This window comes from Schistocerca serialis, chromosome 2 (assembly GCF_023864345.2).
Source record: "Schistocerca serialis cubense isolate TAMUIC-IGC-003099 chromosome 2, iqSchSeri2.2, whole genome shotgun sequence".
Lineage (NCBI taxonomy): Eukaryota > Metazoa > Arthropoda > Insecta > Orthoptera > Acrididae > Schistocerca > Schistocerca serialis.
In genome coordinates, this window is record NC_064639.1 from 522,300,326 (window position 1) to 522,317,720 (window position 17,395).

A 17,395-nucleotide genomic window follows, 5' to 3' on the forward strand; every position below is an offset into this window, starting at 1 on the left:
AAATTTCCTACATTTTGTATTACTCTAGGAACAAGATGCAAAGAGAAAACCGCAAGATTCCGAGCGGAAATGCTAATCCGATCAGACCTGTAAGGGTCACACAAAGTATCACTAACGAAAAGGTTTAAGGAATGCAAGAAACCACGTAGAGCTAAACTTATTTCAAGAGACATCTAACTCAGATGTAAGCCTATTAGGTGCGAGGAGTGTATTACAGAGTCAAAAGTCTATAGATAACTACAATAAACTTAAAGTTATGAACGATGATGATGGTGTCTAGTTTGTGGGACGTTCAACTGCGCGGTAGTCAACGCCCAATCTCTATACAGTTCAATCTAGCCACTTTCATGAGTGATGATGACAACAGAAACACCCAGTCCCCGGGAAGAGAAAATGTCCAACCCGGCCGGGAACCGAACCCGGCACCCCGTGATCCAGAGGTAGTTGTAAACAGTTATGAAGAGGTTGTCACGGTGCTTAAGCGTATAGGTCACGACAGTGCGTAACCCATGCTGTGTGTCATAAACTACTATAAACGGGGCATTTAAGCAAATACAAAAATCGAAAATCAAGTAGCTGAGCTGACACAGGATTTCATGTTTTCTCATGACTTGTTCACATACACACTGTTACGACCCATTCATACGTTTAGTTTTATTGTAGTTGTGCACATTACTTTTTACCGTATACATCATTTCTGTTTCACTCTGTAGTAGACATCCTGCACTCATTAAGCTTGCATGTGAATTAGATGGCTCTTTTAGTGAATTTAGCGCAACGTGGTTTTTGTCTACAACAATAGAAGCTTCTATACTGCGATCGTACTGAAGGAAGTGTGTTCTTCATTTAGCCTTATATGTCTTGTTGCAATTCAGACATGGAGATAGCGTGAGAACACTCTCCAGTTACGTATTAGGCATTAGGTTTGAGAGACATTTTCAAAGGGGAAAATACATTTACATAAAGTTTGTCCTGCCGATGAAGTAGCTGTACTTTTATAGACATCTTAGATGATGAAATAAGATTGTGACACTTGATGAGCGTCACGTGTCTTGGATATGGAAGTATCTAATTAGTAGCTCCAATGTGTCTTTCCCCGAGCGTGGTACAGAGATCTAAATGTGGATGTTCACAAGTACTGTTTAATCTGTATGGCATGAAAATTATGTGTGTGTGTGTGTGTGTGTGTGTGTGTGTGTGTGTGTGTGTGTGTGTGAGTGAGTGAGTGCGTGTGCGCATGCACATACATACGGGCAGCGCGGCACTATGTTTTAGAATTTTTTCCAACTGTTGCATCCCTCAGCCCCCGGTTCGCGATGTACACTCACCTGTCAGGGATCACACTTTATTAATAATTATATTACAAGGTAATATCTCCTGTTACAGTTACACTTTCTGCAAGTACACCAAGTCCTTTCATCCATACATGTATTTCTTCATCAATACTAACTTTTCTACAAGAGTATGTATACAATGTAAATACTTTACTATAAACATAACTAGGCTCACAGCCAAATGATTTGGCGTTCACTGCCCGCTTATACACAGAGGGGATGACCTTGGTTACGTAAGGCACTGATAACGGACTTAGACTCTGCAAGCACTGGCCGGCGTAGGTTATCCCGTACGCGTGCTGTAGCCACACTAGCAATACACGTACTCTGCTGCGGCAGCCTGGCGCCGAGCCAAGTCGGACGGGTTGCATAACCGACTTGCTAGGCGCTCAGCAGGCAGTGCGGCACTGTTTCTCGAGGCTGATAATGTGTTTGTAGACGGGCATGCGGTGGCTACGTTGGCGAAAGACGTCTACGAGGCATATAGCTTCAATGCTGTTGCAGATAGAGCTCACAGCCAAATGATTTGGCTGGCTCGGCGCCAGGCCGGCGCAGCAGAGTACGCGTGCTGCCAGTGTGGCTACCTCCGCCGGCCAGTGCTTGCAAAGTCTAAGTCCGTTATCAGTGCCTTACGTAACCAACGTCATCCACTCTGTGTACAGGGTGTTACAAAAAGGTACGGCCAAACTTTCAGGAAACATTCCTCACACACAAATAAAGAAAGGATGTTATGTGGACGTGTGTCCGGAAACGCTTAATTTCCATGTTAGAGCTCATTTTAGTTTCGTTAATATGAGGCTTCATTCCAACGTGATCAAATTGTAAATTTTCACAACCAACATCTGTGGGGTGACGAGAATCCGCACGCAATTGTGCAATCACGTCATCAACACAGATGTTCTGTGAACGTTTGTGCAGGCATTGTTGGTGATGTCTTGTTTGGGTCCCATGTTCTTCCACCTACGTTCAATGGAGTACGTTATCGTGATTTCATACGGGATACTCTACCTGTGCTGCTAGAACATGTGCCTTTACAAGTACGACACAACATGTGGTTCATGCACGATGGAGCTCCTGCACATTTCAGTTGAAGTGTTCGTACGCTTCTCAACAACAGATTCGGTGACCGATGGATTGGTAGAGGCGGACCAGTTCCATGGCTTCTAGGCTCTCCTGACCTCAACCCTCTTGTCTTTCATTTATGGGGGCATTTGAAAGCTCTTGTCTACGCAACCCCGGTACCAAATGTAGAGACTCTTCGTGCTCGTATTGTGGACAGCTGTGATACAATACGCCATTTTCCAGGGCTGCATCAGCGCATCAGGGATTCCATGCGACGGAGGATGGATGCATGTATCCTCGCTAACGGAGGACATTTTGAACGTTTCCTGTAACAAAGTGTTTGAAGTCACGCTGGTACGTTATGTTGCTGTGTGTTTCCATTCCATGATTAATGTGATTTGAAGAGAAGTAATAAAATGAGCTCTAACATGGAAAGTAAGCGTTTCCGGACACATGTCCACATAACATATTTTCTTTCTTTGTGTGTGAGGAATGTTTCCTGAAAGTTTGACAGTACCTTTCTGTAACACCCTGTATAAGCGGGCAGTGCACGCCAGCCAAATCATTTGGCTGTGAGCTCTATCTGCAACAGCATTGAAGCACTATGTCTCGTAGACGTGTCTTTCGTCAACGTCGCCACTGCATGCCCGTCTAAAAACACATTATCAACCTCGAATACCTTTGAACACCACACCAGGTCAATAGAAGCGTAAATGACGTTTCGAATTGCTGTAAAACTGTGAATAGCTTTGATAGATAGTTGGATACTTTGAAGACGTCAGTCTATACACAAGTTCTCTGTTTTGTTTTATGCAACCCCCCCCCCCCCCGCCCACCCCTTCCCCATTGCAAAATACTGATATGAAATTGGCTGTTTTACTCTAACAGATGCTAGAACTGTTTAAAAATTTTCCGCCTGTGCAGTTTATTTTCCATTTCTTACCATTGTTATCTTGCATTTTTTAATTTTGCCGCTACCACCATCTTAGATTGTGACGTCATACGTTCGCCCCTGGCATGCAGCCAACCAACAGTAACATTAGCGCTTTTTTGTACATTCTTTTTTGTACATTTAAGTAGAAAGTCTGCCACGTAGCATACTTTTGTACTAGTTCATGTGCAGCAGAGCTCAATTCCGTTCCTTCATGACCAAATGGTTACCGTCTGTTGTTAGTTGCCTAAGAATCCATTTGAATAGATTATCCTTCGACTATACACCTCCAAATTGAAGGTTTTCTGAAATTTATCACCCAGTTATGCATTGGGAGTTTATCATGACATCATACCTGTTTTGTTATTTGTGTACTTTGATCAGAGGAAGTTCTTTACCTCCTAAATACTGTGTAACACAAAGTGATAGTAAGTGTCTCTGGCACTAAGAACGGATATAAAGGTGACTGTGCAGTAAATGATACAGCAGTTCAGTGTTTCATAGTAAGGAGTGAGAAGCCACACAATTCCCAATCATGTTTGCTAACGGGTACAGAAGCCACTGACCAACACCTGTACCCATTGCAATGGAATGGCTGTCTCTGACTTGACTTTGAGTAGCGTATGGGGGAACGTGGAATTATCCAGTACTTCAGCAATGACTAGTCGAGAAGGGTTGCTGAGCACGTACGTTCTTTATTATTTGATGCCTCGCATACAGTAAAAACTTTGACAGTAGCTACCGAGGAACCGATCGAGATTACTGGCTGCACGTTTCGCCAATAGCTGTATGCTGAGACAGTGGTGGTTGGCGGCAGGCTCCGCCTTTGCTAATGAAAGTCGCGCTGTCTGTTTGGTGACGCAACAACCCTCTGGGAGGCCTCATCCCAGCGGATCCTACTTGAAGACCGGAACTATGAGATCGGTCGCTTCACCTACTTTGTGACGCAGCCTGAAGGGACAGTAATACCTGAGCTACACTTTCGACCGATGAGTGAACGGGAGTCCGTGCCACTCAAGTTCATGATGCCGAACGAATCTGCCTCGCCAGAAGAACAAATATGACCACAGCATTTACGAAAAGACTATGTAACATCAGTATAACCTTATTGTAAAGTTGTTTTTGTAACGCCATTAGGCTGAAGATGAGGTATTACCTCGAAACATGTCGCTAAATAAATAAGTAAAAGAAAAGTTGACAAAGTTTGTCACTGGTAGCGGTAATTTAAAGAAACCCTTACATACTACATCAATGAAGGTGCTTGTGAGATTGTGGACTACGTTCGAATCACATAATTTACATAAAATAATTCGCATCTGGAGTTTGAACTTGCTGTGCGAATACATTGACGAAAAAAAAATCGCATCAGTTAAAAGAAGTTTAAGACATTAGCGAAATATGGCAACCGTGTTTCTACGTGCAAAAGATAATGTCTATTAAAATTTCTCAAGAGTCGCGCAAGAGTGGAGCTAGTAGCGCCACTATGAGGATGCAAATGAGGTTTAATTTAAATACACGCTTAGTTACCTTTGCGATTAGACACGATGAGTTGGTGTTGGTGAAGTATGCCTTGAAGGCGACAAGGAGCCACTGTACATGGCAGCGGTGGCCACGAGAACGTATCGTCGCAAAAAGACAGCGCTTTGGACGGCCATGTATCGCTACCGAGAGGGAAGGCCGTCATGTTCGGTGTATTGCTGTGGCGCATCCTACTGACCCTGCAACAACAATATGAGTAGCAATATGATTGTCACTACAGTGACACAACGAACTGTTAAAAATCGGTTACTTCAAGGGCAGCTCCTAGCTAGACGCCCTGTAACGTGCATTCCACTCAGCCAAAACTACCACCGTTGGCGACTCACTGGAGGGCAGAGTGCAGGTCCGTTTTCTGGTACTGCCTCGGTGTCAGTGAGGGCCGTGTGTTCGTTTGGAGAAGAAGGCCAGCTGAGATCCTGCGGCCAACTTGGTGCGTGCTTAACAGGTTGGACCTACATCTGGAATTATGGTCTAGGGTGCAGTTTCGTATAACAGCAAGAGCACTCTCGTGGTTATTCCATGAACCCTCAATGCGAAACCGTATGTCAGTCTGGTCATTCGACCTGCTCTGATTCCATTTGTCAACAGCATTTCAGTCAGTGTTTCCTGATAGGATAACCTCGTCCACATACCGCTGTTGTAACTCAACATGTTCTACAGAGTGTCGACATGTTGCCTTGGCCGGCTCGGCCACCCGATCTGTCTCCAATGAACGTCATAGGACGACAACCACAGTGTCAACCACAACCAGCATTAACCGCCCCTTTATTGATCGACCAATTGCAACATGCATGGAACTCCATCCCACAAACTGACATCCGTCACTTCTGCAACACAATTCTGGCAGTTACACTGTTTATTGGTCCACCACCATTCCACATTTGCAATGGCTTATCACGCGCTTACATTGACCTGCAATCTCGCAATGTGAATCATTTTAATATTTTACCTAGACAAATGTATTAGAGAAATATTATTACTCTACGTAAATTACATTTTTGGTGCTGCGAATTTTTCCATCAGTGTATTACCAAAGCATATAGACAGTTTCTAAAATTGACTACAGATGGGGGACGAATCCTTTATATTGTCAGTACAGTAGTCGCGTTCTGTTGCCTAGAAAACACCAGAAGCTAGGCAATGATGGACTGTTCTGAAGCAGGTAGCGCAAGCCACGTTGCCGTGCTGAAAAACTGATCCGCGCGTATCTGAAAGGTACCAGTGAGCGTCTGACGTGCAAAGGCTTCTGTCGTTTTGTCATTTGTCTAGATCGTAATTAATTCCATTTATATAATTTATTCGCCTCCGTTTCTGAAACCTAGCAATCAAGGAAAGGCAGGATTCGGTTACGATTGTGGACGGGGCCGTAATCAGTTATTATTGGTTGCCTTTTACCGTTACATACAATTTATTTTAAACCATTAATTCCAGACTCAAAAATAAATAAAAATACCACACGTTATTAATGAAAGAATAAACAACTGTGTAAATAATAGTGTTTTCAGTGGTTTATTTAGCAAATTACCATTAAATACAGTTTTTTTCTTTTTTTTTCTTTTTGGTCATCAGTCTACTGACTGGTTTGATGCGGCCCGCCACGAATTCCTTTCCTGTGCTAACCTCTTCATCTCAGAGTAGCAATTGCAACCTACGTCCTCAATTATTTGCTTGACGTATTCCAATCTCTGTCTTCCTCTACAGTTTTTGCCCTCTATAGGTCCCTCTAGTACCACGGAAGTCATTCCCTCATGTCTTAGCAGATGTCCTATCATCCTGTCCCTTCTCCTTATCAGTGTTTTCCACATATTCCTTTCCTCTCCGATTCTGCGTAGAACCTCCTCATTCCTTACCTTATCAGTCCACCTAATTTTCAACATTCGTCTATAGCACCACATCTCAAATGCTTCGATTCTCTTCTGTTCCGGTTTTCCCACAGTCCATGTTTCACTACCATACAATGCTGTTCTCCAGACGTACATCCTCAGAAATTTCTTCCTCAAATTAAGGCCGGTATTTGAAATTAGTAGACTTCTCTTGGCCAGAAATGCCTTTTTTGCCATAGCGGGTCTGCTTTTAATGTCCTCCTTGCTCCGTCCGTCGTTGGTTATTTTACTGGTAGCAGAATTCCTTAACTTCATTTACTTCGTGACCATCAATCCTGATGTTAAGTTTCTCGCTGTTCTCATTTCTACTACTTCTCATTACCTTCGTCTTTCTCCGATTTACTCTCAAGCCATACTGCGTACTCATTAGACTGTTCATTCCGTTCAGCAGATCATTTAATTCTTCTTCACTTTCACTCAGGATAGCAATGTCATCAGCGAATCGTATCATTGATATCCTTTCACCTAGTATTTTAATTCCACTCCTGAACCTTTCTTTTATTTCCATCATTGCTTCCTCGATGTACAGATTGAAGAGTGGGGGCGAAAGGCTACAGCCTTGTCTTACACCCTTCTTAATACGAGAACTTCGTTCTTGATCGTCCACTCTTAATATTCCCTCTTGGTTGTTGTACATATTGTATATGACCCGTCTCTCCCTATAGCTTACCCCTACTTTTTCAGAATCTCGAAAAGTTTGCACAGATACAGCAGATAATATTTTAAAAGCAAGCCAGTGGTATCTGGGCAGAAGGCCTTACACGTCAGGAATGGCAATAAGTTAAGAATTGTTTAAAACTCGCTGCAACTTACAAAGTACAGGTATTGTAATATTAAAGGCATGTAGCCACAAACACAGGAGAAAGCATTAGACGCCAGGAATGTTAGTAAATAAGGTTTTAAAGGCTTACTGCGTAAACACAAATACCTAAGTAGAATTTTAAGGCAAGTGACCACAATCACGGCTGAAGGCCCTACACGCCAAGAATGGCAATAAATTAAGAATTGTTTAAGAACTCGCTTCAATTTACAACTTACAGGTATTGAAATAGTAAAGGTAAGTCTTCACAAAAACAGCAGAAGGCATCTGACACCAGGAATGGCAGTAAATAAGGTTTTAACGCTTACTGCTAAAATACAAATACCAAATTAGAATTTTAAGGAAAATGACCACAATCACGCTGAAGGCCTTACATTCCAGGCAAGGCAATAATATAAACAATTTAGAAACCTGCTGTAAAACATCAAATACAATAGCAAAGGTTAATAGAAATAAAAGCAACTGATCACCAAACGGGTGAAATCAGATGACGGTAAACTTTGTAACACAACCTTTAACATCCACTGAACACTACACTGCTAGATTTATTCCAGACGGCGACCAGAACTATTAACTAGACATATATGACATTTAATGTAGGCATTATAAGGTATTGTAATAACCAATACAATAATGAAACACCGGGACCAGTATATAAGTCCCTTACAGGGTACTGAGGCCGATTACACCCTTTCAAATGGCTCTGAGCACTATGCAGATTACACCCGCAGAAGGCGTGTGCTAAGGGAGCGTACACTGAACTACTGGCCATCACACCTCCTTTTAGAACACACGTGTCTTACAAGAACCAAGGAGCCACAGACGGTGCTCCAGGAATCGATCTCTGAGAAGGTCCGGCAACAAATGCTTTCGCGAGCGATGAGGTAAACAGCCAAGAGTTGATTCACTTCACAAAATGGTAACTCAGACTAGTGGCAGTCTAGCGAATGACTAATGATAATCTTGCTGGAGATACCTGACGCCCGATAAACCAAATACAACGACACAACAATACACCAAAGCCGGAACCGGCGGTCTGCACAACGTCCCCAGAATACTGTGTTTAGAGCGCAGGAACGAGAAAGGAATCACTACCACCAGAGTAGAAGAACCGTCAACCGACCTACACTCAGGAAAGATGTCAAAACTACACGCCTCACCGGACAGCAGAGGCAAGGCGAGGAAACGTACACTGCCATTACATACACTAACCCCTAGGGCAGGTAACTGGGGCGTTAGCGGCCATGAGGCAGGAAAAATACCGCTGCTTGAACTTAACAAATAGTAACAGAGTGAACGCAATAAATAGTAATTAGAAGACCAGGAAAGCTAATCAGATCCGCCTTCCCCAAGCACTCCACTCGCTGGTCTTCGCTTCGGTGACACTACGAGCAGCAACACGAACTCAAGGCACTGGAGAATCGTGAGATACCACAATGTGGAGGTTTCTCTACTTGGATTGAAATTAACTCGTCTTAAAGCTTGCTGGATCCGGTTTACGACGAGGTCGTGCACCCTCGTGACCACAGCCCTTCCGTCCAGCAATCCATGAGTGCCACCAGCAGTCCTGGCGTGTTCTGGCACTGCGCGGATCTGGCTCCTCCTGAGTCCACAACCAAACTGGCCCACTCACACGACCCGGATAGTCAACGACGTCACCCCAAAGATAGGGCAACAATTATATACATATGCATAACCGCCGCTGCTGCCACTAGCGGACAGGCAACGCTTACTAAACCGAGTGGCACCAGTCAACACGAGAAGAAGACAAACAGCCGCAACTATACCAAGTAAGCGATACCGTCTGGCTGCCAGGAGAGGGCGGAAACCTACAAACACTTACATGCACCTGAAATAAATTACTGCAAAAAAAAAAAAAAAAAGCGTGCTATATAGTCGGTCTGTTCGGTCCTGGGGTACTTTGAAGAAGAAGTTTTATAAATTCAAAAAGCCAGAATATCTTCTCCGCAACTAATGACGCAACACTTTGTATGATTTACATAGATGTTCTACAAGTCTCGGCGAGGTGTGGTAAGTTCTCTACGAGGTAGTTCACGAGCTCTATGCGACATCGATCCGTTCCTAAGAAAGACCCGTGCAGAAGTTTGCAGAATCATTATTAGAATCTCATTCGTACATTGCATCACACACATACTCAGCTGGATGCTGGTTCGAAGACGTTACTGGACAACCCGAGTCGAACATAAATTCAACTGAGATATATCTGAAAAATTGGGAAAGTGTGGAGGACGAAATTTTGAGCGTTTTGATATCAGGAACCTACAGCTGGAAATGTGAAATAAGGCCACCAGCGGACTGTTGGAAATCTGTACGAGAAGTTATCATGTGCGACTCTCAGTACACAGTTGTGGTGTATCAGATTGGACCACACATCGCACCAGACCATTTGCGCTTTGGATGGTATCTGAACTTTCAGTAAAATGCCTTGCCTGAACCTCTGCAGGACGTTCCCTTGCAACAGAGCACTAATTTTTGGTTTCAGAACGATGATGCTCTAATGGACTTTTATCGTCGGGCCAGGGCTTATGAAATAGACACTTCAGGCGGAGAGTAATTGGAAAGAGAAGCCCAGTCCCTTGGTCAGCGCGTTCCCTTGACACAATCTCTATAGATTTTGTCGTGTCAGGCAACGTGAGGTCTCTTGTGTTCTCAACAACTGAGCTCATTGAGGACAACCTTTCAGCACTTGATAGCATCAGAAGGAAGCGTGAATCAGTCAGCACATGGTTCGTCGTCGTACGTCATGTAACGATGTTGGTGGCAGTCGCATTGATCATATACTCTAAAGCAGTCAACCCACTGAATTCGTTTTTCAGTATTTCATTGTGCCCTATTGTTTTATCGATGAAAGTTTCCTAATAACAGCATTCTGGTGTTTCGTTTAGCCTGACGAGTACATAGAAAGTGCAATGTGCTGTAGAAGCGTTATTACACGTTACCGGCTATAGATTCCTTACACCAAAACGTACCAAGTTTGATCCTCTTTAGCCTCCCAAATTTTTAAAACTATATTCTGTCAAACCCTGTTAACATCACCGCGAGATCTGAGGCGATTTGCTACGTTTCGCGCGGCCCCCCCTCCCCGTCCCCCGCCCTAATGGAGGTTCGAGTCCTCCCTCGGGCATGGGTTTGTGTTGTCCTTGGCGTAAGTTAGTTTAAGTTACATTAAGTAGTGTGTAAGCCTAGGGACCGATGGCCTCAGCAGTTTGGTCCCATAGGAACTTACCACCACCACCATTCACCTGTAAACATCAGAGCAGATCAATTCATACCAACATTGCTAGGAGATCTGGTAGAGTCGCTCCTGTAAGATCTCACACATTTGTTAAGAGAAAGTCAGTGTCATCTTTTAGGGGACACGTTCGATGACCAACAAGTTATTGAATCCCTGTCCCTTGCGTAACTCTAACATTACACATTGATCATACTAATACTGGTCAGCAAACAATTTTTCTTTAGGTGCTTCCAGACGTTTTTGGGGCAAGAGTCATCCAACAAACTAAGTTCCTTTGTGAAGAGCACATTTCTCATACATTCATCCCACAGTATCGATGTTGATGATTTCGTAAATGACGGCCGTCTTTGGAATCTGCTTGCAATTAACGGCACCGTAAAAAGAAGAAATTCGAACTATTCCTTTGAATGTTGACCTACGAAACACGGCAAGAGATATTAATGATGAAACATATCTTACAAAAGCGCTTTCTAGACAGTTAAGTAGTCAGAGAGGGCGATGATTTAACTACTGAATGCCCAGAAGAGCCAAATCTGCATGACAACAGCACGCTCGTTAGTGAATAGAATTGGTAATCACTTAATGGTGAATCATGAACTTTAACATTTATCCACGAATAATGATGTGGAATTGTGCACTGTTGATCTAAAGTTGTAGGGTTCGGTCTCATTCCAGTCCTAGGACTTAATTCTGTTTCACCTCTTATTCCTCTGATATTGTTTATTATTGCCAAAATGCCTTATTACACTGCGATTTGAAGTGCACATCAAACCATCAACATCGGCGTATTGGAAGGGTGAGGCTATTGAAAGGTATACCACCTGCGATTAGTGGTATACCACCTATAATAGAATCATGATTAGTAAATCACGGTCGTGGACAAAACAGTCTTCGTATTGATGACAGCTCTGCTTAAGCAGACGATGTCAGTTTATCTCTGTGCCGTTCTTCATATCGACATTTCCTTCAGCAATTTAAAACTTGCATACTACCGAAACCTTTTGGATCACACACACATATCCACTTAAATACAAGGACAGCGTTCTGTAATATGCGTATTTTCATCTTGCTCAGCAAACGTTTCAAAAGTTTGACAAGACACTACAATCGTCTGCTGTGTATGTTCTCAGTTAAATTGGCCGCCCCTAACGGCCAACGTCAGTGACCCTGAATTGACAGTTACCGATATGTTTTACATTGGTTTTAATGATGATTATGACGTTAAGATCTAAAACCAAATTATTACAACAGGCCACTCTTAAATTAGTTCAAAACTTGTGCAGTTAACCGAGATTTAGAGATATACAACAAAGCGTTTTCGTGAACTCATTTCATTTTTTCAACTGTCAAAGTTAATCTCCAGTCAGCGAGGTTTATACATTCGGCGATGAGTATGCTGCTCGGCAAAATGCGATCATAATGGCCTTTTTCTCAAGTTACTATATTAACTTCACCAACAGCTAGCAACAAAAGTTGATTCATAAACGGGGCACAGTTGTTATACTTCACTGCTTTTAATAGTTTTCAAACCACGTATTTACTTGAAGAATACAGTAATATTTTCCGGTCTTTAGCACAGGGCCTGTTTACGAAGAAACCCTAACGTTCATTTCCCATGACTACTCCCCTGCCCATTTGACTCCTTTCTAAAATTATGCTCAACTTTTGTTAGTAGTGTATGACGACATTGGATGAGCCATTTGCTTTGTCTTATAGAGATACAAAGATCCACAAAGGAATTTTTCTACGTGGTCTCTGAATCTGAAGGCGGTGTGCGTGATTCCCACAGACACGCACCGTGCCGTGGCCGTCTGCATGCAGAACGCCGCCTCCGGACAGCTATCTCTCTGCTCGGCTGCACAGTGGTGGGGTGTGAGGGAACCTTCAGTCAGTGAAGGTCGGCCTTCCGTCTCGTCTCTGAGCACGCCCTGCCGGCGCTCATCCTCATACGAATGGTCACCTCCAAAACCGCTGATCCGGCAAAATGCTCCCCAGGAGGTAATAACGGAATATCGGCACGTCTTTCTTAGACGTGCCGGAGGAAGCCTCGCCTCCGGCAGCGGCTCACTCCCGTAAGCTTTCACTCCCGCAGAAGAACAGCAGCTGCTCAGACAGTCGAGAGAAACAAAGGAAATATCCGATCAGAAGCTGCCGCAGCTGTGCGCTCCCCAACGCACCCCTTATCGTTTATTGATGCTGAGTTGTTCGAAGCGTTTTTCTAACACTGCAATCAAGAAACTTAGAAAGGAGAAGGCGATACCTTGTGGAAGAAAACTAAAAAGCCCTACCAACAAGTAATGTGAAATTCTGAGTCACTGAACGGTCAGTTACCAAAAGTTACTCCGTTATGTATGTGATTTAAACCAGTTTCGTAAGTACGTACGCAGCTTGAACATTTGCTACAAGCGTGAAATAGTCTGTCCTCTAAAGTGCTTCGTGAAGTTATTTTAGGAAATGAGACACGTAATACAGTAGATAAATTTTTTGTCGGGAATGAAAGATGAAAGATAATAGTATAAATACAGAGGATATAGTATACAGACTGACAATAGAATGAAAATAATTTCAGGACTAGAGAAACTCGTTAGCATGTACCACAAACAATAATGTGTTAGCAAGTCTTTTCCCGTAGTTATTTGTCTCGAATGTAGCCTTTTGATGGAAGTGAAATGATTAATGATAGGCAGTTCTCACAAGAAGTGAATAATGTGTTCGGAAATGTGCTGCTATACACTGAAACGCTAAAGAAACTGTTATAAACTTGCGTATTCAATTGCAGACATATGTAAAGAGGCTGAATATGGAGCTGCGGTCGGCAACGCCTATATAAGACAACAAAGGTCGGGAGCAGTTGTTAGATCTGTCACTGCTGCTACAATGGTAGGTTATCAAGAGTTAAATGAGTCTGAACGTTGTGTTACAGTCGGCGAACGAGCGATGGAACGCAGCACTCCCAGGTAGCGACAAAGTGGGGATTTTCCCGTACGACCACTTCGCGTGTGTACCGTGAATATCAGGATTCGGGCAAAATAAAAAATCGCCGACATCGCTGCGGCCGGAAAAAAGATCCAGCAAGAACAGGAGCAACGACGACTGAAGAAAATCGTTCAAAGTTACAGAAGTGCAACCCTTCCGCAAATTGCTGCAGATTTCAATTCTGGAGCATCAACAAGTGTCACTGTACGAACCATTCAACGAAACGTCATCGATATGGGCTTTCGGAGTCTTGATGACTGCACGACACAAAGCTTTACGCCTCGCCTGAGCCCGTCAACACTGATATTGGACTGTTGATGACTGGAAACATGTTGCCTGTTTGGACGAGTTCAGTTTCAAATTGTATTGAGTGGATGGACATGTACGTTTATGGAGACAACCTCATGGATCCATGGACTCTGCATGTAGCAGGAGCTGTTCAAGCTGGTGGTGGCTGTAATGATGTGGGGAGTGTGCAGTTGGAGTGATATTGGATCCCTGATACGTCTAGACACGACTCTGACAGATGGCATCCATTCGCGTCCATTGTACATTCCGACGGACTTGGACAACTCCAGCAAGACAAGGCGTCACACAACACGTCCAGAATTGCTAGAGAGTGGCTTCAGGAACACTTTTCTGAGTTTAAACATTTCCGCTGACCACCAAATTACCCAGACATGAACATTATTAACCGGGTTACCTTGCAAAGTGCTGTTCAGAAGAGATCTCCACCGCTCGTACTCTTACGGAGTTATGGACAGCCCTGCAAGATCAATGATAGCAGTTCCCTCGGCACTACTTCAGACATTAGTCGAGTTCATGCCACGTCATGTTGCGGCACTTCTGCGAGGTTGTGGGGGTTCTACACGGTATTAGGCAGGTATACCAGTTTCTTTGGCTCTTCAAAGTGCAACAGTGCTGAAGTATATGAATAGATTGCTCTATAGTTGGTACATATTATTATTACAAGCGTTCAGTTGTCTATGAAAGCCCATTACACAAACATCTGCTGTCGTCTGTATCATGGAAGGTGGGTGAAACAAAAAGAATTTGTTATAAGGTACTGGTTCTGGAGTCCGCTTGGAGCATTTGTATGTATTATAAAAAACGCTGTTTCAACTCATGTACCAGCTTCTGTAAAACATACTGCAGGGTGTAGGTGGTGTAACATACACGACATTCAGTCAAAGCAGCGTAATCCCCCGCCAGACAAAGTAAAGCCAAACACAATGTTCGTATTTGACGACGTTGCTGTGGAAACCCAGTGTCATATTCTACGATGTGTCTGCTTTGCTCGTCGCATGGGTGTGCTGACATATTTTCAGTCATACATGTTCCTGAATCCCGAAACAGTTGGAGAGTGATAATGCAATTCTCATTACAGCTTTCATATATGACACTTTGTATCCAAAACAGATTTACGAAGCCCGCGTCACTCAATGATCCTGTAAAGATACGCGCAGATTGCTGGAATGACACGCAGTATGTATTTCTCATTAGCGATAAACTAAGAAAACTGAATGAATGACTGTAGGTACAGACGGAACTTCCAGGAATTCCTGTATACGTGTCTACGAAAAAAGTGATAATTATTTTATTATACGCCTCACCGTGGACAAGTTCACACGTCTGTCAGGCACTCAAGAGGATAAGCGCGCATGGACAGAGAATGCGTCTGGACATAGATGGAAAATTTCAGGCTCTCGAACGTAAAGTTAACAAGCTAGTGACTTATGCCAAGACCCTTGTGAGACTGATCAACGAATTGGATGTTAAGGTTAATGATCTAGAGACGTACACCTACAACATTCAGAGAAAGAAAGTAGACGACTTGGCTGTAAAGATTATTGGATTACAAAAAAAAAAAGTACATTACTTAACTGTAAGGGTTGAGTGAAATGCATATGAGGTGCAGCCTGTGAAGTAGTCCATGAAGTATACAGCAAGATGTCGACTAAGCATAACGTCATCTCTGCACGGAAGGCTGTTCGAGAGTAATTATGGCTGCAAAGGTTAGGACATTTGGTTCGAGAACAGATACTGAGGGAAATGTTTAAACCAGTTATTGAATCTTTCGATGAGCTCTCTGCGAAATTACACAACGATGACGACGAAGCTATTGCAGTTTCAGCATCTGTCAGAGTGACACTTGGATAGACAGGGCATTCGGTGTCGTTTTGGAAAAACTGTACATTGGCACGCAGCCTGTAACTTTAAATGAAACAATAGGTAGGGGATGGTGAATTTCAAGTAACATCAGGTTTACTGAACCTTATTTTCCTAAAACTCTCAAAAAGAGAAATATTTTTGCGCAAAGAATCAGGAATCAGCTCCCTCAGTATATATACTACGACGACCAAAATGAGGTAATAGATGAACTACGATTGCTCGTGGTCTCAGATGGTGCAGGCAATACTGCTCATTCGAAAGAGGTTAACTCAACAATTTCAGACCTTACTGAAGGAGATTTAATCGAATGATTATGGAGACGCTAGTTCAAGAACTGCACAAACCAGCACACAATTGATAGCCTTGTAGGTATTTTATGATTAAAGGTTTGGATGACTTATGGCAGACTGATATTGTAGATATGAGAGACTATTCACATGAGAATAGTAGATTCAAATATATTTTAGTGGTAAATGGAAATGTCGTGTGGTTAGGGCCTCCCGTCGGGTAGACCGTTCGCCTGGTGCAGGTCTTTCGATTTGACGCCACTTCGGCGACCTGCGTGTCGACGGGGATGAAATGATGATGATTAGGACAACACAACACCCAGTCCCTGAGCGGAGAAAATTTCCGACTCAGCCGGGAATCGAACCCGGGCCCTTAGGGTTGACAGTCTGTCACGCTGACCACTTTTTTTTTTTTTTCCACTCAGCTACCGGGGCGGACATTTTAGTGGTTATTGATACATGCTCTAAATCTGCCTGGGAATTACGTGTTAAAATAAAAACAGGGAGAAATGTCACAGTGGTGTTTAAGTGTTTGTTGCAGATAGCGACTAATTGATGCCCAGACGACTTCCTAAGCAATCGCGGTATAGAGTTTTTCAACACTTATTTCAAGACTGTGATGTAGCAGTATGGAATATATCCCTAGTTAACAGTCACCCACCTGAAGGACAGTATCGCGGAACGTAAGGAAAAAACAATAAATGGTCAAATGTGGATGCGTTTTAGTACTCGCGACTCATGCAAATGTATAGATACCCTCCTAGAAATAATTGCACAGTATTATCGAACCAAACATAGGACAACAAAAATTAGAGCAGTCGATGTTTGTGGAAAATAACTCATGGATATGGTGTACTATTGTATTAAAATGCTTGATACAGGTTAACAGAAATTTAATGTGAGTGATTTGCTACTCATCTCAAAACTCAAAACAGCATGTGAGAAGTCATACCTCCCAAACTGGCCGCGTGAGATATGCACGGTTTCCAAAGTGCAGAGAACAAGACCCAGAACTTACGTTTTAAAGGATAGTAGTGCCATTGAAATTTCAGGATGATTTTACACCGAGGAAATGCAAGAAGAGCTCAGAACCAGACTTGTTTCTCATATAAGATGTCAGGGGAATACAGTACCA

The 17,395-nt window shown here is 43.1% G+C and overlaps 1 protein-coding gene across 1 annotated transcript in view; it reads left to right on the forward strand.

Annotated features, from left to right (window-relative positions):
* LOC126456172 (uncharacterized) overlaps positions 1-17,395 on the forward strand; it is a 52,548-nt gene that overhangs the window by 11,861 nt on the left and 23,292 nt on the right. The window contains exon 2 of the mRNA XM_050091925.1: positions 12,615-12,897. Within this exon, the coding sequence (XP_049947882.1) occupies positions 12,615-12,897 (283 nt within the window). The remainder of the gene's footprint in view (positions 1-12,614; positions 12,898-17,395) is intronic.